This window comes from Candoia aspera, chromosome 7 (genome assembly GCF_035149785.1).
Source record: "Candoia aspera isolate rCanAsp1 chromosome 7, rCanAsp1.hap2, whole genome shotgun sequence".
Taxonomy (NCBI): domain Eukaryota; kingdom Metazoa; phylum Chordata; class Lepidosauria; order Squamata; family Boidae; genus Candoia; species Candoia aspera.
The window spans coordinates 29,437,580-29,460,401 of record NC_086159.1 but is presented as its reverse complement, the minus strand read 5'-3'; the positions used below and the strand labels follow the sequence as shown (position 1 = coordinate 29,460,401).

At 42.4% G+C, this 22,822-nt stretch overlaps 1 protein-coding gene and 2 non-coding genes across 3 annotated transcripts; all 3 read left to right on the top strand.

Moving 5' to 3' along the window:
* Nucleotides 1-6,806: 6,806 nt before the first annotated feature.
* RPL3 (ribosomal protein L3) lies at nucleotides 6,807-12,681 on the top strand. Its single transcript, XM_063308044.1, has 9 exons — nucleotides 6,807-7,031; nucleotides 7,424-7,592; nucleotides 8,294-8,429; nucleotides 8,954-9,140; nucleotides 9,529-9,689; nucleotides 10,373-10,474; nucleotides 10,784-10,879; nucleotides 11,440-11,559; nucleotides 12,583-12,681. The coding sequence occupies exons 1-9, from the start codon at nucleotides 6,992-6,994 to the stop codon at nucleotides 12,625-12,627; spliced, it is 1,056 nt and encodes a 351-aa protein (XP_063164114.1). The 5' UTR covers nucleotides 6,807-6,991; the 3' UTR covers nucleotides 12,628-12,681.
* On the top strand, nucleotides 8,244-8,293 carry LOC134501696 (small nucleolar RNA U82P). The gene has a single exon (XR_010068382.1). It is a non-coding gene; the product is annotated as a small nucleolar RNA U82P (small nucleolar RNA).
* Nucleotides 9,286-9,378, top strand: LOC134501695 (small nucleolar RNA U83B). The gene has a single exon (XR_010068381.1). It is a non-coding gene; the product is annotated as a small nucleolar RNA U83B (small nucleolar RNA).
* Nucleotides 12,682-22,822: the final 10,141 nt, after the last annotated feature.

Here is a 22,822-nt window from a genome sequence, read left to right as displayed (position 1 = left end):
CACAGGATTCGGATTGTTGGGGCTAACACATCTTTCCAGAGCTTTCTAAGGAGAATGAAATGTACCATACTTGACATCTTTTGGATGAAGTGGCACAGAATGACAATCCCAGTCACATGGACAGCGACCCAATAGAAGATTAGCCTCCCTATGGTGGCCAGGGGGTGCAGCAGTGGCTTGTACAGTTTTACAAAAAGAGAATACATCAAGAAGCAAAGTACCATGAGCTGGGCTCGGGGTAGCCATAAAGTCTGCTCTGCTCTCTGAGTCATAATTTGCTTTCCAATTGGCTGGTACACTGCACATCCTTCACTGCCCAACATGTTGTTAAATTGGGCATCTGATATGTAAGGCCACACTCCAGCACAAATTTCCTCCCTTTCTTTGCATCTGTTTTGGGATTCCTTCTATGTAACTAGATATCTCACCAACAAGCAATTACATCAGAAAGAGAGCCAAATATGGTCATGCTGAAGTAGGCTTGCCAGGTTGAACTCCAGGCTTTTTATGACATCAGTCTTAAAAATAATCACTGAACATGATTCAGATGCATGGTTTTTCTCCATCTCTATAAAGGGGGAAGAGATGGGTGGCTAGGTATAGCTAGAAGGTACAACAGGGATATTGGAAATTTTATTCTATGGATTAGTAGTAGAAAGTTAAAATAAACTCTAGCTTATGTGATAGTGGGATAGAATATTGACAGAAAGTATTTAATTTTGTGTGCAAATTTTTTATAAATTAGTTTATTTCAATTTACGTGGCTGCCCATCCCAAATTCATGACTCTGGGAGGCTAATAGTACTGTATTACTCTAAAAGAAAATATAAAAGCATAAAAAACAGGGGGAAAACCCCCCCACACCTAGAAACAGCAGCCAGTGTAAAAACAGACCCATCAGTCACAAGTCAACATAACCAATGTACAAGCTCAACCCCATCTCCTGTCCCCCAGGCCTGGTGACAAAACCAAGACCTTATGAAAGGCCAACAGGTAGGGGCCACTCTAATCTCTGGGGAATATTCCAAAGGACAGACACCACAACAGAAAAGCTCTCTTCCTAGATCACGCCAGATGGCATTCCTTAGCACGTGGAACCTGGAGCATGCCTCTTCTGCCAGATCTAATGGGACAGGTAGACCTAATTAGGAAGAGGCAGTCCCTCATTTTCCCCATTCAGCCTTCTTTTATCTCAACAATACTTTCATTCCACCTTCTTGTTCTTCATGAGCATTTGTGCCCAATCCTTCAGGAAGTCTTGGATTGTTTCCAATTAATTTCACTAGCTTAAAAAATGAGCATATGATAAATTACATTCCATTATGTCTCACTGTGTGTGTATGTGCATATGAAGCTGCCTTAAATAACCTTGACTTCTAGTTTGTTAATTATGGAAATTACCAAGAGAAGTTAATGCTAATTTGCACTGATATTCTTTTTTTGCATATTACAGAGAACACACAATCCATATAGTTTTCCTGTGCATTACATACTTCATATCTCTATGGAATGCCCTGCTATAAAACTGCCTACATTTTCTTTTAAAAAAGCATGCTTCACACAGACTTTTGGAAAGTAAACTTTACCATAAGAGTAAGACTTTGAGAAGAATCAAGGGTTATACAAACTTAGATGTTTAGATTTTAAAAACTATGTAAGTTTAGAGGTCTATGTATTTACCTCCTAGCTAGCTAAATGGAACCAAGTCCAGAGGTTGTATATCACTGAATACCAAAATGCTAGTGACATAGAAGACCACCAAAGAGGACGTTCCAAATAAGTCTGAGTTTACAAGTTTAGGCTGGAACTTAGATCTTTTTGTAGATCTAGATCTATGACCCACTGTTTCAGCCCTGACAAAGGGCTCTTTCAAAGCCCAGATATTGAGTGGAAAAATCACATAATTTTGTCTGAATTATCCCAATTATCCATGAAAATGTACACTTATCCTGCAGGATCAATGAGGGCAGAGGCTCTCACACCAAATTTAGTTCTTATCTAGGCCAGAAGGACTGCCTATATTATTATTATTATTATTATTATTTATTATTATTATTAATACACCACCCATCTCACTATAAAAGTGACTCTGGGTGGCTTACAAATAAAAATTATAAAACTATAAAGATGGACTTCAGCAAAGGATCGTTACCTTGTCGTGGTGCTGGAGCTTGAGCACCTCAATGATGCCATGAGCTAAACCGTGAAGGGCCACCCAAGACGGGAAGGTCATGACAGAGAGGTCAGACTAAATGCGATCCCTGGGGAAGGTAATGGCAACCCACCTCAGTATTCTTGCCGTGAAAACTAAATGGATCAGTACAACCAGAGATATGTCGGTATACCATCGGAAGATGAGACCCCCAGGTCGGAAGATGGTCAAAATGCTACGGGGGAGGAACAGAGGATGAGCTCAACTAGCCCCAGACGTGATGACGCAGCTAGCTCAAAGCCGAAAGGACGGCTAGCGGCCGACGGTGCTGGTGGTGAACGGCGAATCCGATGTTCTAAGGATCAACACACCATCGGAACCTGGAATGTAAGATCTATGAGCCAGGGCAAATTGGATGTGGTTATTGGTGAGATGTCAAGATTAAAGATAGACATTCTGGGCATCAGTGAACTGAAATGGACTGGAATGGGCCACTTCACATCAAATGACCACCAGATCTACTACTGCGGACAAGAGGACCACAGAAGAAATGGAGTAGCCTTCATAATTAATAGTAAAGTGGCTAAAGCAGTGCTTGGATACAACCCAAAAAACGACAGAATGATCTCAATTCGAATTCAGGGCAAGCCATCTAACATCACAGTGATCCAAATATACGCCCCAACCACAAATGCTGAAGAAGCTGAAGTAGAGCAGTTCTATGAGGATCTGCAGCACCTACTGGACAACACGCCTAAAAGAGATGTTATTTTCATCACAGGAGACTGGAATGCTAAGGTGGGCAGTCAAATGACACCTCGAATTACAGGTAAGTATGGCCTGGGAGAACAAAACGAAGCAGGACACAGGCTGATAGAATTTTGCCAAGACAATTCACTCTGCATAACAAACACTCTCTTCCAACAACCTAAGAGACGGCTTTATACATGGACTTCACCAGATGGACAACACCGAAATCAGATTGATTACATCCTTTGCAGCCAAAGGTGGCGGACATCTGTACAGTCGGTAAAAACAAGGCCTGGAGCTGACTGTAGTTCCGATCACGAACTTCTTCTTGCACAATTTAGGATCAGACTAAAGAGATTAGGGAAGACCCACAGATCAGCTAGATATGAGCTCACTAATATTCCTAAGGAATATGCAGTGGAGGTGAAGAATAGATTTAAGGGACTGGACTTAGTAGATAGGGTCCCGGAAGAACTCTGGACAGAAGTTGGCAGCATTGTTCAGGAGGCGGCAACAAAATACATCCCAAAGAAAGAGAAAACCAAGAAGGCAAAATGGCTGTCTGCTGAGACACTAGAAGTAGCCCAAGAAAGAAGGAAAGCAAAAGGCAACAGTGATAGGGGCAGATATGCCCAATTAAATGCAAAATTCCAGAGGTTAGCCAGAAGAGATAAGGAATTATTTTTAAACAAGCAATGTGCGGAAGTGGAAGAAGACAATAGAATAGGAAGGACAAGAGACCTCTTCCAGAAAATTAGAAACATTGGAGGTAAATTCCAGGCAAAAATGGGTATGATCAAAAACAAAGATGGCAAGGACCTAACAGAAGAAGAAGAGATCAAGAAAAGGTGGCAAGAATATACAGAAAACCTGTATAGGAAGGATAACAATATCGGGGATAACTTTGACGGTGTGGTTAGTGAGCTAGAGCCAGACATCCTGAAGAGTGAGGTTGAGTGGGCCTTAAGAAGCATTGCTAATAACAAGGCAACAGGAGACGACGGCATCCCAGCTGAACTGTTCAAAATCTTGCAAGATGATGCTGTCAAGGTAATGCATGCTATATGCCAGCAAATTTGGAAAACACAAGAATGGCCATCAGACTGGAAAAAATCAACTTATATCCCCATACCAAAAAAGGGAAACACTAAAGAATGTTCAAACTATCGAACAGTGGCACTCATTTCACATGCCAGTAAGGTAATGCTCAAGATCCTGCAAGGTAGACTTCAGCAGTTCATGGAGCGAGAATTGCCAGATGTACAAGCTGGGTTTAGAAAAGGCAGAGGAACTAGAGACCAAATTGCCAATATCCGCTGGATAATGGAAAAAGCCAGGGAGTTTCAGAAAAACATCTATTTCTGTTTTATTGACTATTCTAAAGCCTTTGACTGTGTGGACCATAACAAATTGTGGCAAGTTCTTAGTGGTATGGGGATACCAAGTCATCTTGTATGCCTCCTGAAGAATCTGTATAACGACCAAGTAGCAACAGTAAGAACAGACCACGGAACAACAGACTGGTTTAAGATTGGGAAAGGAGTACGGCAGGGCTGTATACTCTCACCCTACCTATTCAACTTGTATGCAGAACACATCATGCGACAAGCTGGCCTTGAGGAATCCAAGGCTGGAGTTAAAATCTCTGGAAGAAACATTAACAATCTCAGATATGCAGATGATACCACCTTGATGGCTGAAAGTGAAGAGGAACTGAGGAGCCTTATGATGAAGGTGAAAGAAGAAAGTGCAAAAGCTGGTTTGCAGCTAAACCTCAAAAAAACCAAGATTATGGCAACCAGCTTGATTGATAACTGGCAAATAGAGGGAGAAAATGTAGAAGCAGTGAAAGACTTTGTATTCCTAGGTGCAAAGATTACTGCAGATGCTGACTGCAGTCAGGAAATCAGAAGACGCTTAATCCTTGGAAGAAGAGCAATGACAAATCTCGATAAAATAGTTAAGAGCAGAGACATCACACTGACAACAAAGGCCCGCATAGTTAAAGCAATGGTGTTCCCTGTAGTAACATATGGCTGCGAGAGCTGGACCATAAGGAAGGCTGAGCGAAGGAAGATCGATGCTTTGGAACTGTGGTGTTGGAGGAAAATTCTGAGAGTGCCTTGGACTGCAAGAAGATCCAACCAGTCCATCCTCCAGGAAATAAAGCCAGACTGCTCACTTGAGGGAATGATATTAAAGGCAAAACTGAAATACTTTGGCCACATAATGAGAAGACAGGACACCCTGGAGAAGATGCTGATGCTAGGGAGAGTGGAAGGCAAAAGGAAGAGGGGCCGACCAAGGGCAAGATGGATGGATGATATTCTAGAGGTGACGGACTCGTCCCTGGGGGAGCTGGGGGTGTTGACGACCGACAGGAAGCTCTGGCGTGGGCTGGTCCATGAAGTCACGAAGAGTCGGAAGCGACTAAACGAATAAACAACAACAATAAAGATGGAGTGCAATTCTCCACCTCATTTAATAGCTGTAATCTCCAAAGAAGCAGAGGATTAAAGAGATTTGTGCAGGGCCAAAGCTCTCAAATCCACACAAATTTGTTTCCATCAACAAATATGACTGTTTTCTATTTTGCATATATTAGTTAGCCAAATCATTAATAAACCATCTGCTCACGGACACGTTTTAGGCTTTCGTTTTATGATATGACAGGCAGGGAATTCTATCACGTGGTTTATATGGGCTACAGTATTATATTTCTATCATCTTCCATCAAATCCCTCTTGAATCAATGCGACTTTCAGGAATGCATGATTAAGACCAAAACGTAATTTCCCAAGAGCCTGGCTCTGAAGGTACACTTCGTCACAAGAAATTCTACGTGAGCTTTAATACAAATTACATTCCTCACTGTGCCTCCGCTTCGCAAGAGCGTCTTCTAACAATATCGCAGCCCTTCCGGCACCCGTAGTCCCACCCCACAAGCAGTGGTATCCCTTCCTTCTACTCATCTCTTCGCGACATTTCATACGCTCACGTACGAATGATTTGAAAGCCGCATGCGTAAAAGATTCCGCAAGGCGCTTCGACGTACGTCCTCGAGAAAAGGAGATAAATAGCGCATGCGCGAGCTTTGTCTTTCCTTCTGCCTTGGCTCGGAGAGAGAATGGTAGGTGATTGAATAGGGCCTGCGTTATGTAATCTACTGTCATCGCTTCGAGGGGGTCTCTCACGTGTAGGAAGCTAGGCTTTTCTTGTTCAAGATATTTGATCGAAGGTACCCCGATAAATATTTCGGGAGTTTTTATGTCTTCATTCGATGAGAGATCCTGGCCTGTTCTAAAGGTGGAATTAGCCTACAGAGAAATAGCTTGTTCCACTTTAAACGCACAGAAATGAGGATTTTGATTAAGATATTACTGTATGAAGGCTCTCTTGATTATTCGTGAAACCTGGTCTAGTTATTTAGGATGTGATGCAACAGCAGCTGTTCAAACTAGGGCCTATCTTACTAATCAGAGCCACGTGGAAAGTGAGCTGCATGACTTATTTGAATGCGGTGGTTTCTGTGTTTACTATATTTGTCCATCAGTGGAGGGGGTGAGTGGTGGTTATAGAATAAGGATTTTTTCTAGTTCTATAAATGTTTATAGTGGTGTGCCATGACGGGATATCGTTTTCATGGCCAAAGTCCCAGTAAGGTACTTGCCTAAGTGTTAGTTGGGTTAGTGTCCTGTAGAATGATGATTAAATATGTAGAATCCCTGTAGGGTTGTCCTGTTTTTTTCTGCAGTAGAGCGTGCTGCTTGTTTTGCTGTATGCCCCAAATTTTAATTATTCCAGGGGAGGGAGGATTTTAATGAGTGGAATAAGACCTTTCTTGTTCAGTGCAGGTTTTTCCCTTACAAGGGCTCCCTGATTTGGAATAACTTGTTCAAGGCTTCCTTATGAGAAAAATGTATTTTTTTTTTCTAGTCCCACCGCAAATTTTCAGCTCCCAGGCATGGATCTTTGGGCTTTCTGCCTCGCAAGCGTAGTTCTCGCCATCGAGGAAAAGTGAAGAGCTTTCCTAAAGATGATGCTAGCCAGCCTATCCATCTCACTGCATTTCTTGGATACAAGGCAGGCATGACTCACATTGTCCGTGAAGTTGACAGGGTTGGGTCCAGTAAGTATTCCTTTACTCTGTGGATGGGAAATAGTGGGAGGGAAGTGAAACCGGGGTTTGCCACTAGTGCTTAAGGCGTATATGATTAAGACGTAACCTCAAAATAACTCACCTTTCAGATGGAGACAGCAATTGGAGTAGAGTTGCTTAGCCAGGCTAGTCTTTGGGAAGTCTGACTTCTCTTCCTAGTTGTATAGAGACCTGGCTTCTGTATAGGCATAAGAAAACTTCTCTTCTTTTAATCCCCTTTGGGTTTCCCATGATAGTCTTTGCTGAAGAGTTTAACTTAACTTGCAGAACTGAAGGACTAGTTTACTTCTGGATGTAGCCTTTTGCATTTTCCATTAACTATAAGAAAACAGAGGATAACTTATGTAATATCTGATTCACAGAGGTGAACAAGAAAGAAGTTGTAGAAGCAGTTACTGTGGTGGAAACCCCACCTATGGTCATTGTTGGGATTGTAGGCTATGTGCAAACTCCCCGTGGCCTTCGCACCTTCAAGACTGTGTTTGCTGAGCACATCAGTGATGAGTGCAAGCGTCGTTTCTACAAGAACTGGTATGATAACTGAACTTTCCTAGTTGGGAAAATGCAAAGTTTATTAGACTTAGCTGTATGGTACTTCTGGGAGGGATTGAGCAATCTAGGCCTGGAACTGGAGCACTGAAAGCTGTATTGAAGAGCTTGTTCCTATTGAGATTTAGAGGTGAAATGTACAGTATCGGTACACTACGCATGATGATTTCCTCGACGGGCGGACATAAAGAATCGCCTTTGGCGTTTGTTGCTGATTGTCGAGTACTGAGTGTAGTTTCCATCATTGGGGTGATTTCAGGGTGGTGTGGTTTAAGAATTTCTGACAGATTTTCTGACTTTTCCCATATGATATAATCTGGCAAACGTTAGTGATAACTCAGAAAATTCTTTTCACTAGCACCCATTTGGAGTCTTATATATGAAGTGCAACTCCCACCTATACATGTAAGGAAGTTTATGTTAAAGTAAACCTGATGTGTAATGTAAGGCAAGGTTGTTTCAGTACATATTAATGTTCTTTGGCATTTGTGGCAGCTCCGCTCAGCATTGGCAGCTTGGCCACTGTCTGATGAGCTCCAGGCTCCGCTTGCCAGTTGAAAAGGCTCCTTAGAAGCTGGCAATGAGCCAATTCAACCCCCTGGCGGTTTCTTCCACTCAGCCACCTCCCTGGGTGAGCTGATGAAGGGCTGTGCCAATCCCCCTCTGTGCTCTGCTCCCTGAAGGCATAAGTCCAAGAAGAAGGCCTTTACCAAGTACTGCAAAAAGTGGCAGGATGAGGAAGGCAAGAAACAACTGGAGAAAGACTTCAGCAGCATGAAGAAGTATTGCCAGGTCATCAGGGTCATAGCCCACACTCAGGTGAGTGCTTGTTTCCTGCCACACATGGATTTGCAGGTACTGAACTCTTGTCCAAGGAATTGCTATTGCTAAATGGTATGCTGCTTATTGCTTTACAGAGTGTTTAGTAATAACACTTTGTAAAACATAATTGCCATGTGCTCTACAGGAAGTAAATCAATAGTCATAATGGCATTTCATTGTAAAATCTTATTTGGTTTCCTTGAGGGGTTTCAGTTTTGAGTATTTCACATGATCTGTTTGATATTTGTTCTTCTACCTGTTGTTCAGCTGGGTCTTGCTTCTAATCAAGAAGCTGTTTATAGGTTTCAGAAAGGAAAAGTAGTTGGGGATGCTGGTGCATTTCTTTTTGTTTTTTAGCGCACACAGCCTTGGGTGTGGTCCATCAGTTAAGAGAACAAACATAATCACTCTTCACCTTTGGATGATTTCATTAAAGATGTTAATCTGATGCAGGAAAAATTTGCAGGTGAATAAAATTATCTTGTGCAAGCTGCATAATACTGCTTCTCTTGGTCCCTCAGATGCGCATGCTTCCACTCCGGCAAAAGAAGTCTCACCTGATGGAGATCCAGGTGAATGGTGGCACTGTGGCTGAAAAGGTGGAATGGGCCCGAGGAAAGCTGGAGCAGCAGGTGCCTGTGTCCACTGTCTTTGGCCAGGATGAAATGATAGATGTCATTGGAGTCACTAAGGGCAAGGGATATAAAGGTAACTTAGCTCACAGGCAAAACTGTAGTAAGGATGAAATCATTAAGGCTGGCTTTTCAAACCTATGTAGGGTTTTTTTGGGATGCTTTTGACTTTATGTTGCCTGAGGACAAGGAGAGCATACTGCGCTCTGCCCTAAACAAGAGCTGCTCAGTGATGAGGTCATGGAATGTGCACTGGGTACAGTGCCTGAGACCCATGAGGAGTTCTTCCATGCTGCCTTCCTTCTGAGAGCAGCATTGTGATGAAGGATGGAAGGGAAGTGGAGTGGTCGGTCAGATAACTGCAAAGGCTTCCTGGGTAGTTCAGACCTTATTTTTAGTACTTTCTCCTCAAAGGACCAATAATTAACAGAGTACCTTGACAAGTTCTGTGTTCTTATTTTTAGGAGTTACTAGCCGATGGCATACAAAAAAATTGCCCCGCAAAACTCATAGGGGTCTGCGTAAAGTAGCCTGCATTGGTGCGTGGCATCCTGCTCGTGTGGCCTTCTCTGTAGCTCGTGCCGGTCAGAAGGGGTACCATCACCGTACTGAAATCAATAAAAAGGTAAGGCGTGTGCCTTATAGTTTGTAGCCTTGAGTTGGTGCCCACCCAGGCGAAAACATTATTCCCACAGTCCCTTGGCGTTGGCTGTACCCACTGAGGTTAATGTGAGTTTAAGTCCCAGACATCCTGAGGGCATCAGATTACTTACTTCTGCTTTAAAAGCTACAGTTTGGTTCAGGAGAATACTGGGATATTGACTGGATTTGGGTTCCTAACTTTGAAAGGCATAAGACAACTGATGTATAAAACTGTTAAATGAAGTTGCAGGGCAATGTCACTGTTGGCATCAAAAAGAAGGACCAAGTTGTTCATTGTTGAACTGCTAAAGAAGAAATGTAATTCTACATAGTGAAACTATGTACATGTGTACAGTAAAGTTTGGCTAACATCAAATCTTTGGTGGCAGAATTGAAACTTAATAAAATTCTTATAAAAAAAAATATTTCGTGGCAGAAAAGTACCTAGTAAAGTCCTATGGATGGATGTTAATCAGAAGTCCATAAATGCTAATAGAACTTTCAGCTGCATTTTGGTTGCAGTTTTCACTCAGCATTTGCTGACAGGCACAGAGTACTTGGAAGAAATGTATAGTCTTTTATTTACATGTGTAACAGATAATGAGTGTGTACTGTTCTTCAAAAACTTTATTGGTGAACCCTCTTTGCCATTTATTGATCACTTAGATCTACAAGATTGGCCAAGGTTACCAGATCAAAGATGGCAAGCTAATAAAAAATAATGCTTCGACAGAATATGATCAGTCTGACAAGAGCATTAACCCTCTGGTGAGTTGTGTTTAAAAGTTGGAAATTAAGCAGACTTGAGTGGTAAAAGTGGGGTAACCACTTTCTAGTGGCACAGAATGGTGTTCAGTATCTTTTGTTCTAATTGCGCTATAATTTTTATGATCCTTTCCTTCTCCATAGAACATATTTTGGTAGTTTTTGTTTGATCATTACCTGCCCTGAATTCTGGGTTCTGTTTGGATAAACCTTCTAATCATTGAGGCTTTGGTAGAATTCCACTGGAAATAAGGAGAACTGGCTTAACTAAGTAGTGGAAACAACTTAAAATATTGCTTCCTTACCACACAGGGTGGGTTTGTCCATTATGGTGAAGTGACCAATGATTTCATCATGTTGAAAGGATGTGTTGTTGGGACCAAGAAGAGAGTTCTCACTCTGCGCAAGGTGAGTGTTTCAAGGGCATTGATTGATGACATTGAAGTTCCTCTGCTTCCTTGTCCAGATAGCAGTCAGATTTTCCAGCAAGCATTTACAATCTGCAGAAACATCCCCTAGGCAACCAGTAATTGATCTACCATTACATGATATAACCATAATGTCTGCTGCAAGCCACACAAAAAAACCCTGATTTAAGTATGGAAACATTCACATGCTGCTAATTCCTTGAAAGTGTATGATGTCTGAGTTTATCCGTCCTGCACTAGGATTGAAGGATTATTCAGATAGCATTGAGCAGTTGCTATACAGTCTGCACACCGTACCATATAATCCAGCTCTCTCTAACCTGGACCCCTGCATTTCCCATAATGTACAGCCAGGAACTATGCTAGCTGGAATTCTGGAAGTTGTAGCCGACAATTGGAGGGCTCTAAGATAGGGAGGATTGATATGTTCAGTGGAAGCTGTAGGTTTGCTGTAACAGTAAGCGAGTTTTGAATGGGAGCCAATGAGATTTCCAAATTGACTGCTAGTTTCTTTCTAATCCATTTCACTTTCCTATGTAGTCCTTGCTTGTGCAGACCAAACGTCGGGCCCTGGAGAAGATTGTCCTGAAGTTTATCGATACCACTTCCAAATTTGGCCATGGCCGTTTCCAGACAGCAGAGGAGAAGAAAGCTTTCATGGTAAGAGTTACTTCCTTTTAACTTGTTACCTTAGTCAGGTAATGGTTTTGGTTTGTCCTTTTAGTGCCTTGTGTTACTTACTGTATCTGCAACATAGGAATTAGTTCTACAATGTACAGAAGTAATGGAGTAACTGTCCAGGAATAATCAAGGCTTGCATAATATTTATTACCTAAATAAGTTGAGACTCCAAAATTGTGCCTTCAGCAATGTAAGGACTTAATATAGATTGGAAGCTGTAACATTATTCTGGCCAGAAGTATCTGGCATAGATGTCCCATATGGCTTTCCTACCATTTCTAGTATAACTGGGTAACGTAAGTTGTGACAAGAAGTGGTTCTGCACTTGAAAACTCAACTCTATACAGTTATGCCTGCTTCAGGTTTTCCATTTTTGTATTTGCAAGTCATGGGAGAAGCAGTCTTAATCTTGCTATTTGTTGATGCCTTCTTTTTCTTTCAGTACTTTCCATAGTTTTCATAGCGGTATAAGAATTGAGAGCTGTACATGTACTTAGCATGCTCACTCTCATGTTAAGATTCTGTATGCTAGGTGTAAAATTAAATATGAGTTACACTCTTAGAGTCTTCTTTTAAAGCTGACACACTCAGATTCATTTCGAGGAGCCTGCATGAGATTTGAGATCTTAAATGGAAGTTGATGTAATCCAATTCCCAAAGCAAATTTCTTCTCTTTACCTTACATGGCAGAGTTAGAATATTGGAGGTGTAAATGTATTACTCTTTTTATGTAAATGTAGCTGCTCAGGATGTTTTTACAGCACTTTGTCTAACATTCTTAAAAATTTCCACAGCCAACATACTATACATTAGACCTAGTTCACTAACCACATGACCTGGGACTCAACGGTGCTATATTGGGTGTCCAGTAGGTGGCAGCAGACTCTCACTAATTGTTATTCAGTGGGTTATTCTATTTTCTTTTTTTTAGGAAAAAGCTCACCTAAAGTATCCTTGCTGGAATGTGCTATGTAAATTGAGATTCTTTTTTCTTCTTTACAGGGACCACTCAAGAAAGACCGTATTGCCAAAGAGGAGACTGCTTAATGTCTGGCATATTGTGATTTTGATCTGTAGTTTATAATAAAACTACAAATACAAGTCTTGGTTCTGCCTTGTGCTTGTAGAATTGTTGCTGTTATCAGTGTTTGATTAGGTTTTCATAGCAGAATGGTTAATACCAATAAGTATTGATCTACGTGGTTAATAGGCATAGCATCAAAAGAAAAATAAATGAAGCCACTGTAGTGGTTAAAGGAGTAGTTAATATCTGATTCTGGAAGCTGTTTGTCTAAATTAATTGAATTTCATTTGGCTTTCCAGTGTTTTGCCTTTCTGCACTCTAATTGGAGATACTTGCAATTGGTCTTAACACCTTTTGCACATAAAGCACAATCTATTGCATTTCATTAAGGAGATTTTTGAAGCAGACATTTCCTTTGTGATACCAGTTTAGAGTTGTAGAGAAAGTTCTCCAGAAAGTATTGGTGGAGGCAAAGTCAATCCCCTCCCTGGCATGTTTTGTTTTTAATGTGGTAGAAACAGACTCACTGAACAAGACATTACCGTGGCAATGTGTTACACTTCAGCACTGCCCAAATTAGTGAAACGTACTGATCTCTATCCTTTGTTCCAAAGTATTGGTGATTCCTTTCCTTGAAAAGATGCTGAAATCTCAAATGTCTTATTGTTGCATTTGGCAACTTCCTTATTATGTATAGTGGAATTCTGAGTAGGAATATCTCAAAAACAATCCAGCAGCTACAAAGATTGATATGAATATGTAGTCAGAGTTGAAAATGGGAACCATCTCTAGAAGCTCTTGATACTTTAAAGGGAGTTTACCAGGAAATCAAAGGTTGTAGAATGGACAGTAATGGCATTTCAGGAGAAGGTAATGACAAATAATGGTTGCCAAATAAAACGTGGATGTAGGCACCAGGAATTTAGTTTGAGTTTAGGTCAGGAAGGGAAAAGCCCCCTCAAGTGCTGCAACTGGAGCTGTGCAAAATTTCCCATGTACAAACTAGTAAATGAAACTGATCGAGCTTCAGCTGGACTATAGATTGGAATATGCATTTGGAATGAATGAGACTAAAATATGCATGTTATGGACAGAATGTTGGGTGGGTGGGAGATGCAGCTTAAAGGAAGAAAAAAGTATTGGGAAGATACAGGAGAGAAGGGGCAGGTGGCAAATTGAATAGGCTGTGCTTGAAGCCAAACACTTTGGGGGCACTTTAGGGCAGTGTTTCTCAACTTTGACAACTTGAAGGTGTGTGGACTTTAACTCCCAGAATTCCCCAGCAAGTCATGCTGGCTGAGGAATTCTGGGAGTTGAAATCCACACAAGTTGCCAAGGTTGAGAAACACTATTTTAGGGAGAGAAGGCTGCTGGGACCACAGTTGGAAGGAAGAGCAAAGTGAGGGGGACCAGCCTTATGCTACATACCCATAAGACCCTTCTGGATTTTCTTTTAAGCCAAAGTTAGAAAAACCTGGCTTTTGGTTCTGGTGGATTTCTGAAGCATATGTTCATTTTGGGTTTGAAACCAAACGTTTTCATTCTGCACATCCCTAGCATTGTACAGATGTGGAAAATAGGTACTTTAGAGGAAATAACCAGGCTACCATTTATCTCTTGATAATGTGTCATCAACTCAGCAACCACATAGACAGTTTTATTCCATGACAATCTGTCCCTAGCCTGGTCTTTCAGGTCTTCCAATGGTGCATTCATTGCTACTGTAATTCAGTCCCTCCACCTTGGTGGTTATCCTCTTCTATTTTTCCCAGCATTAGAGCCTTCTCTAGAGAGCTAGGTCTTTGTATAATGTGCCCAAAGTAGGATAATTTGAGCCTCATCGTTTGTGCCTTGAGTGAGAATTTTGGGTTGAACCATTAGCTCTTAGAACACATAAAACATACTGTGTCCTGTCTTTGCTGAGCTCAGTTCTTTGCTTTAGTTGGAAAAACATACTGAAACCATAGGATAAGCAGCTCTCTCTTGGGGGGGGGGGGTAGGTGTTCCAAATCAATGAGATGTGTGAGTTTTGAAAAGACTTCTAACTTGCCAAGCCTGTTCTTGACAAGTATGTGAATTTGGTACTAATGCAAGTTCTCTTGAGTACTTCAGAAAAAGGGTTGTCAGTGTGAGGCTGGAAAAGGATACAAAACCATTGCTAAGGTCTTTGATCTCATCGATCCCCACATTCTTCCCAGGAGTGGTTGTCCAACAAAAGTAACTCCCAAGAATAAAATGTAAAATACACTAGGATGTCACAAAGAATTCCAGGGCAATGGCAAAGGATCTGTGAGGTATGTTTTTGTTTTCTGAAGTCAGTGTTAAGAAAACATTGAACAAGAGTGGAATGAGGGTGGGAGGGATATGAGGGAGGAAACTAGTGCTTTTCAGGAATCCCAATGCTGCATGTCTCATGTTTGCTAAAGACCATCTTGATGGTTTAGTAGGCTTTCAGTGGACAGATTAAAGTAGAATTTTGGCATTGTTAAGTTGGAGAAAATGAAACCCACCCCAACCATGAAGCATGGTGATGAGAAAATCATGGTTTAGAGCAGCTTTGTAGCTTCAGCTCATAATCCTTGAGAGAACAGTGGATTCTACATTCTACCAGCAAATTCTACTGGAGGATGTCAAGGTGTCTTGTGGATTGAAGCTAAAGCAAGTTATGCAACACAATGGTGATCTGTAAATTTATAATAGTATGATTGGAGTAGAAGACATTTGTATGTGGAAATGGTCAAGTCAAAGCCCTGATGTCAAACCAATTGAAACTGGTGTGTCCTGAAGAAAGCAGCTCATGAAAGATAGCCCAACATCAACAAGGTGAAACGGTTTTATAAAGAGGAATAGGTTGAAATACCTCCAAGCCAAAATACAGGATTGATCAATAGGTACAGGAAAGGTTTGAGGTTATTTACTGCTAAAGGAAATACCATCAATTACCAAGTTAAAAGCTTCAGATAATTTTCCAGCAAAGAGTGAATGTTGGCTCATGTTCATTGCAGATAAGACACTGCATTGTTCGTTGAACCAGAATCTCCGTATCTTATTATTCTATTAATAGGTCTTAGATGTTGATCAGATGACACTAGGAAACTGTACTGTAGGATTATGGGTAGTTCTGAAGAGTTCCCAAACTCACTATTGTATGATGTTCACTGTATTCATTATGATTGGAAAGACTGATGCTGAAGGGGAGGAACGGAAAGATACACAGTGGATGGGAAATGTGAGTAAACCAAAGGAGTTTCCACCAGCACGATGCAGTGATTCTGGGAATATATTGTGTGATATTGTAACGATTGCCTAAACCCAAATACTCAGTCTCACAAGCTCGGGCTTAAAGATAACTGATTTATTAAAGGAATAGTATGCAAATACAGAGAAAGCTGAGAATGAGCAAAAGCGCGCCAAATACAAACTTAAAAGCCTTGCTTGTAAGCAGGTCCCGCCCCGTCGCTCGTCAGGACGCTCCCCCTCCCAGGTGCTGGAAGCCGTTAGACGCGCCTGGGAAAGTAACCTTGAACAGGAGCGCAAACCCAAACATGCATTCCAAGCCCTCAAAACAATGGAGGGCGAAAGAATGGAAAAACCCCGGGTGAAGGAACACGGAACAGAGAATGACATGTGAAACGTTACAATGTTAACCAGACATTAGAATGAGAACATGACATATTGCCCCCCCAAAAGAAACTAGGGAGCCGGCTTGTCAGGATAGGCAGAGTGAAATTGGTCTACGAGACGAGGAGAATGCACGTCTGGAGCAGCAACCCATTCGGGATGAGGGAAATGTTTCCAGCGGACGAGGTATTGTAAAGCGGAGCGCTGGCGTCTGGAGTCGAGGATAGATGTCACCTCGAAGTGTTGCTGGTTGTCAATCATGAGGGGAGGTGGAGGAGTGGGTTGTGGATGCCAACGGTCCGACGACAGGCAGGGTTTGAGTAAGCTACAATGGAAAACAGGATGTAAACGTTTAAGGTTGTGAGGCAAATCAAGTTTAAACGTAACAGGGTTGATTTGAGCAACAATTGAAAAAGGTCCGACAAATTTAGGGCCAAGTTTCTTCGAGGGTTGTGGGGACTTGATAAACTTAGTTGATAAGTAGACTTTATCCCCGACTGTAAAGGATGGTTCTGGGGAACGCTTTGCATCGGCATGGCGTTTATAGGTAGCCTGGGCATGGTGGAGCGCCAGTAGAATATTAGACCATGAGCCTTTGAGAGATTCTGCCCAGTCAGCAAGGGTGGCTGGTAGCGGTTGAGGATGAGGAAGTTCAGGAATAGGAACAAAGTCACGTCCAAAAACTGTTTTAAATGGAACTTGACCAGTGGTTTGATGAACGGAATTGTTGTAAGCGACTTCAGCAAATGGGAGTAAATCGACCCAGTTGTCTTGTTGGTAGTTAACAAAAGCCCGGAGGTATTGTTCCAATGTAGAATTAACCGCCTCCGTAGATCCGTCCGTTTCCGGATGCCAGGCAGTGGAAAGCGACTGTTTGGTACCTAAAAGTTTTAAAAACGCCCGCCAAAATTGTGACGTAAATTGTGTGCCTCTGTCACTCACCAAACGGGCGGGGATACCGTCTACTTATCAACTAAGTTTATCAAGTCCCCACAACCCTCGAAGAAACTTGGCCCTAAATTTGTCGGACCTTTTTCAATTGTTGCTCAAATCAACCCTGTTACGTTTAAACTTGATTTGCCTCACAACCTTAAACGTTTACATCCTGTTTTCCATTGTAGCTTACTCAAACCCTGCCTGTCGTCGGACCGTTGGCATCCACAACCCACTCCTCCACCTCCCCTCATGATTGACAACCAGCAACACTTCGAGGTGACATCTATCCTCGACTCCAGACGCCAGCGCTCCGCTTTACAATACCTCGTCCGCTGGAAACATTTCCCTCATCCCGAATGGGTTGCTGCTCCAGACGTGCATTCTCCTCGTCTCGTAGACCAATTTCACTCTGCCTATCCTGACAAGCCGGCTCCCTAGTTTCTTTTGGGGGGGCAATATGTCATGTTCTCATTCTAATGTCTGGTTAACATTGTAACGTTTCACATGTCATTCTCTGTTCCGTGTTCCTTCACCCGGGGTTTTTCCATAACGGTTCTATGATCACTCCTGAGACTCTCCTGCATGGATATCAGCAGCTCGTCCAATTGGATATCTCGCAACTCCCGACGTGCTGCTCTTTGCGCTCTCGAAGTTAGCACTGGCCGGCTTTTGGCCGCCTCCCGCTCTTCTTCGCTTCCCTCACTTGCGCGAAGTTGAGGTTCTGTCATCGCTAGCGTTCCCTCTTATCCAATGATTGGATGGGGCTAGCGGAAAATGGATGAAATGATTCTCAGCTTTATGTAACGATTGCCTAAACCCAAATACTCAGTCTCACAAGCTCGGGCTTAAAGATAACTGATTTATTAAAGGAATAGTATGCAAATACAGAGAAAGCTGAGAATGAGCAAAAGCGCGCCAAATACAAACTTAAAAGCCTTGCTTGTAAGCAGGTCCCGCCCCGTCGCTCGTCAGGACGCTCTCCCTCCCAGGTGCTGGAAGCCGTTAGACGCGCCTGGGAAAGTAACCTTGAACAGGAGCGCAAACCCAAACATGCATTCCAAGCCCTCAAAACAATGGAGGGCGAAAGAATGGAAAAACCCCGGGTGAAGGAACACGGAACAGAGAATGACATGTGAAACGTTACAATGTTAACCAGACATTAGAATGAGAACATGACAGATATACACAAACGTTGCATTCAAGGTTTCTATAGAATGGGTGCAGAAGAACAAGCTGGTTAAATATGCACACGTATATATAAATGCCAAAAGTTCAGTTATCCTTTGCCCTCATTTCAAAACCAATATTGCAAGTTATTGACCAATCTAATAGTCCTATCATTCTCAGCTTAAAAGGAGAGGGGTGCAGGAGGGATTGGGGTGGTTAAAAGATATTCATTGTACTATGAGCTTGCAGTTGAGATAGGATGATCACTGAAAAACCATCGTGGAAAGTATTGTTTTTATATAGCAGAAGCTAATGGCAACCCACCCCGGTAGTTTTCTTGCCGTGAAAACTAAATGGATCAGTACAACCAGAGATATGTTGGTATACCATCGGAAGATGGTCAAAATGCTACTGGGGAGGAATAGAGGATAAGTTCAACTAGCCCCAGATGTGATGATGCAGCTAGCTCAAAGCCGAAAGGACGGCTAGCGGCCGACGGTGCTGGTGGTGAACGGCGAATCCGATGTTCTAAGGATCAACACACCATTGGAACCTGGAATGTAAGATCTATGAGCCAGGGCAAATTGGATGTGGTTATTGGTGAGATGTCAAGATTAAAGATAGACATTTTGGGCGTCAGTGAACTGAAATGGACTGGAATGGGCCACTTCACATCAAATGACCACCAGATCTTCTACTGTGGACAAGAGGACCACAGAAGAAATGGAGCAGCCTTCATAATTAATAGTAAAGTGGCTAAAGCAGTGCTTGGATACAATCCAAAAAATGATAGAATGATCTCAGTTCGAATTCAGGGCAAGCCATATAACATCACAGTGATCCAAATATACGCCCCAACCACAGATGCTGAAGAAGCTGAAGTAGAGCAGTTCTATGAGGATCTGCAGCACCTACTGGACAACACGCCTAAAAGAGATGTTATTTTCATCACGGGAGACTGGAATGCTAAGGTGGGCAGTCAAATGACACCTGGAATTACAGGTAAGCATGGCCTGGGAGAACAAAATGAAGCAGGACACAGGCTGATAGAATTTTGCCAAGACAACTCAATGTACATAACAAATACCCTCTTCCAGCAACCTAAGAGACGGCTTTATACATGGACTTCACCACATGGACAACACCGAAATCAGATTGACTACATCCTTTGCAGCCAAAGGTGGTGGACATCTATACAGTCGGTAAAAACAAGACCAGGAGCTGACTGTAGTTCTGATCACGAACTACTACTTGCACAATTTAGGATCAGACTAAAGAGATTAGGGAAGACCCACAGGTCAGCTCGATATGAGCTCACTAATATCCCTAAGGAATATGCAGTGGAGGTGAAGAATCGATTTAAGGGACTGGACTTAGTAGATAGGGTCCCGGAAGAACTATGGACAGAAGTTCGCAACATTGTTCAGGAGGCAGCAACAAAATACATCCCAAAGAAAAAGGAAACCAAGAAGGCAAAATGGCTGTCTGCTGAGACACTAGAAGTAGCCCAAGAAAGAAGGAAAGCAAAAGGCAACCGTGATAGGGGGAGATATGCCCAATTAAATGCAAAATTCCAGAGGTTAGCCAGAAGAGATAAGGAATTATTTTTAAACAAGCAATGCGCGGAAGTGGAAGAAGACAATAGAATAGGAAGGACAAGAGACCTCTTCCAGAAAATTAGAAACATTGGAGGTAAATTCCAGGCCAAAATGGGTATGATCAAAAACAAAGATGGCAAGGACCTAACAGAAGAAGAAGAGATCAAAAGGTGGCAAGAATATACGGAAGACCTGTATAGGAAGGATAACAATATCGGGGATAGCTCTGACGGTGTGGTCAGTGAGCTAGAGCCAGACATCCTGAAGAGTGAGGTTGAATGGGCCTTAAGCATTGCTAATAAGGCAGCAGGAGATGACGGCATCCCAGCTGAACTGTTCAAAATCTTGTGAGATGATGCTGTCAAGGTAATGCATGCTATATGCCAACAAATTTGGAAAACACAGGAATGGCCATCAGATTGGAAAAAATCAACTTATATCCCCATACCAAAAAAGGGGAACACTAAAGAATGTTCAAACAGTGAACAGTGGCACTCATTTCACATGCCAGTAAGGTAATGCTCAAGACCCTGCAAGGTAGACTTCAGCAATTCATGGAGCGAGAATTGCCAGATGCACAAGCTGGGTTTAGAAAAGTCAGAGGAACTAGGGACCAAATTGCCAGCATCCGCTGGATAATGGAAAAAGCCAGGGAGTTTCAGAAAAACATATATTTCTGTTTATTGACTCTTCTAAAGCCTTTGACTGTGTGGACCATAACAAATTGTGGCAAGTTCTTAGCGGTATGGGGATACCAAGTCATCTTGTATGCCTCCTGAAGAATCTATAACGACCAAGTAGCGACAGTAAGAACAGACCACGGAACAACGGACTGGTTTAAGATTGGGAAAGGAGTACGGCAGGGCTGTATACTCTCACCCTACCTATTCAACTTGTACGCAGAACACATCATGCGATGTGCTGGGCTTGAGGAATCCAAGGCTGGAGTTAAAATTGCTGGAAGAAACATTAACAATCTCAGATATGCAGATGATACCACTTTGCTGAAAGCGAAGAGGAACTGAGGAGCCTTATGATGAAGGTGAAAGAAGAAAGTGCAAAAGCTGGCTTGCAGCTAAACCTCAACAAAACCAAGATTATGGCAACCACCTTGATTGACAACTGGTAAATAGAGGGAGAAAATGTAGAAGCAGTGAAAGACTTTGTATTTCTAGGTCCGAAGATTACTGCAGATGCTGACTGCAGTCAGGAAATCAGAAGACGCTTAATCCTTGGGAGAAGAGCATGACAAATCTCGATAAGATAGTTAAGAGCAGAGACATCACGCTGACAACAAAGGTCCACATAGTTAAAGCAATGGTGTTCCCCGTAGTAACATGGCTGCGAGAGCTGGACCATAAGGAAGGCTGAGGGATGATAGATGCTTTGGAACTGTGGTGTTGGAGGAAAATTCTGAGAGTGCCTTGGACTGCAAGAAGATCAAACCAGTCTATCCTCCAGGAAATAAAGCCAGACTGCTCACTTGAGGGAATGATATTAAAGGCAAAACTGAAATAGTTTGGCCACATAATGAGAAGACAGGACACCCTGGAGAAGATGCTGATGCTAGGGAGAGTGGAAGGCAAAAGGAAGAGGGGCCGACCAAGGGCAAGATGGATGATATTCTAGAGGTGATGGACTCGTCCCTGGGGGAGCTGGGGGTGTTGACTGACAGGAAGCTCTGGCGTGGGCTGGTCCATGAAGTCACGAAGAGTTGGAAATGACTAAATGAATAAACAAAATGCAAACTTTACAGTTCTGTCAATCATAAGCCTTATACTACCAGAGTCCTTCCAGTAAAGCATAAACTCCAATGTTGATCCCTTCATAATTTCCATGGCAGGTTTAAAGCACTGGAGCAAGATCTCAAACTACAGATTGAGATCATGTTGAAAAATACGTGCATAAAATCCCTGAACTAGCACTACTATGAATTCATATATCCATAAGCAGCTATGTGGTGCATTCAGCCATCACCTCCAATCTGTACAATATACAGTGCATGCTAAAAAGTATTTCTCATATATTATCCTAGTTTCATAATCATTTAAGGTTGGCCAATATTCTAATCTCTGCAAGAGGAAAGGTTTGCATTTGCTCAGCTACTGTAAGGGGATAGCATGGTCGGAATGTAATGAATAGATGGGGGTGATAGAGTCCTAAGCAATAATTTAGTGGAGTTTTTGAATTAAAATTGATGTGTTGGAAAAATGGAACAGCAGTTTCATGTGGAAGTCTAGCAGTCTTTTTCAAACAGAATTTGAGTATTTAAATCTTTACAACCTTAAAAAATTTCTACATTGGATACTTGTACTTGACAAACCACCTTTTTAACATGTTTGAAAAGATCAGTGCAATCTTTTCAGTTTAACTTTGGGCAGCTAGCTAACTTAGGGGTCAAAAAATAGATTGTGGTATTTTCCTCTTTCCTCTTTGACACTGCAACATCTCCCCATCCGCAGCAAGTGGCACCTGAAGTTATTCACATTACCAAATAATGAGCCTTGCAAGCCATATAGAGTGGCTGTGGATAGATGGCGCCTCGCTTTCCGGGAAATTTTCATCTTTAGTTCTGGATGGGGTTGCATTGCCCCAGACAGACGCAGTGTGTAATCTGGGGGTTTTCCTGGACTCACGACTCCTGCTCAGAGCAGGTGGCAGTCGTGGCCAGGAGGGCCTTTGTGCAACTTTGGGTTGTGCGCCAGTTATGCCCGTTCCTGGAACAAGAAGCCCTCCGAACAGTCACTCAAGCCCTGGTCATCTCCCATATAGACTACTGCAATGTGCTCTACATGGGGCTACCCTTGAAGAGTATCCGGAAGCTTTAGCTGGTCCAGAATGCAGCCATGCGGGCCATTTTTGGTGCCCCTAGGTTGGCACATATAACACTGTTGCT

Excerpts from the sequence above, each read along its gene's own strand:
- RPL3 (XM_063308044.1), top strand. The coding sequence starts at position 6,992 with ATGACTCACATTGTCCGTGAAGTTGACAGGGTTGGGTCCA. Across the intron at positions 8,430-8,953 it reads GGGTCATAGCCCACACTCAG|ATGCGCATGCTTCCACTCCG; the intron begins GTGAGTGCTTGT and ends TTGGTCCCTCAG. Across the intron at positions 9,141-9,528 it reads TAAGGGCAAGGGATATAAAG|GAGTTACTAGCCGATGGCAT; the intron begins GTAACTTAGCTC and ends TCTTATTTTTAG.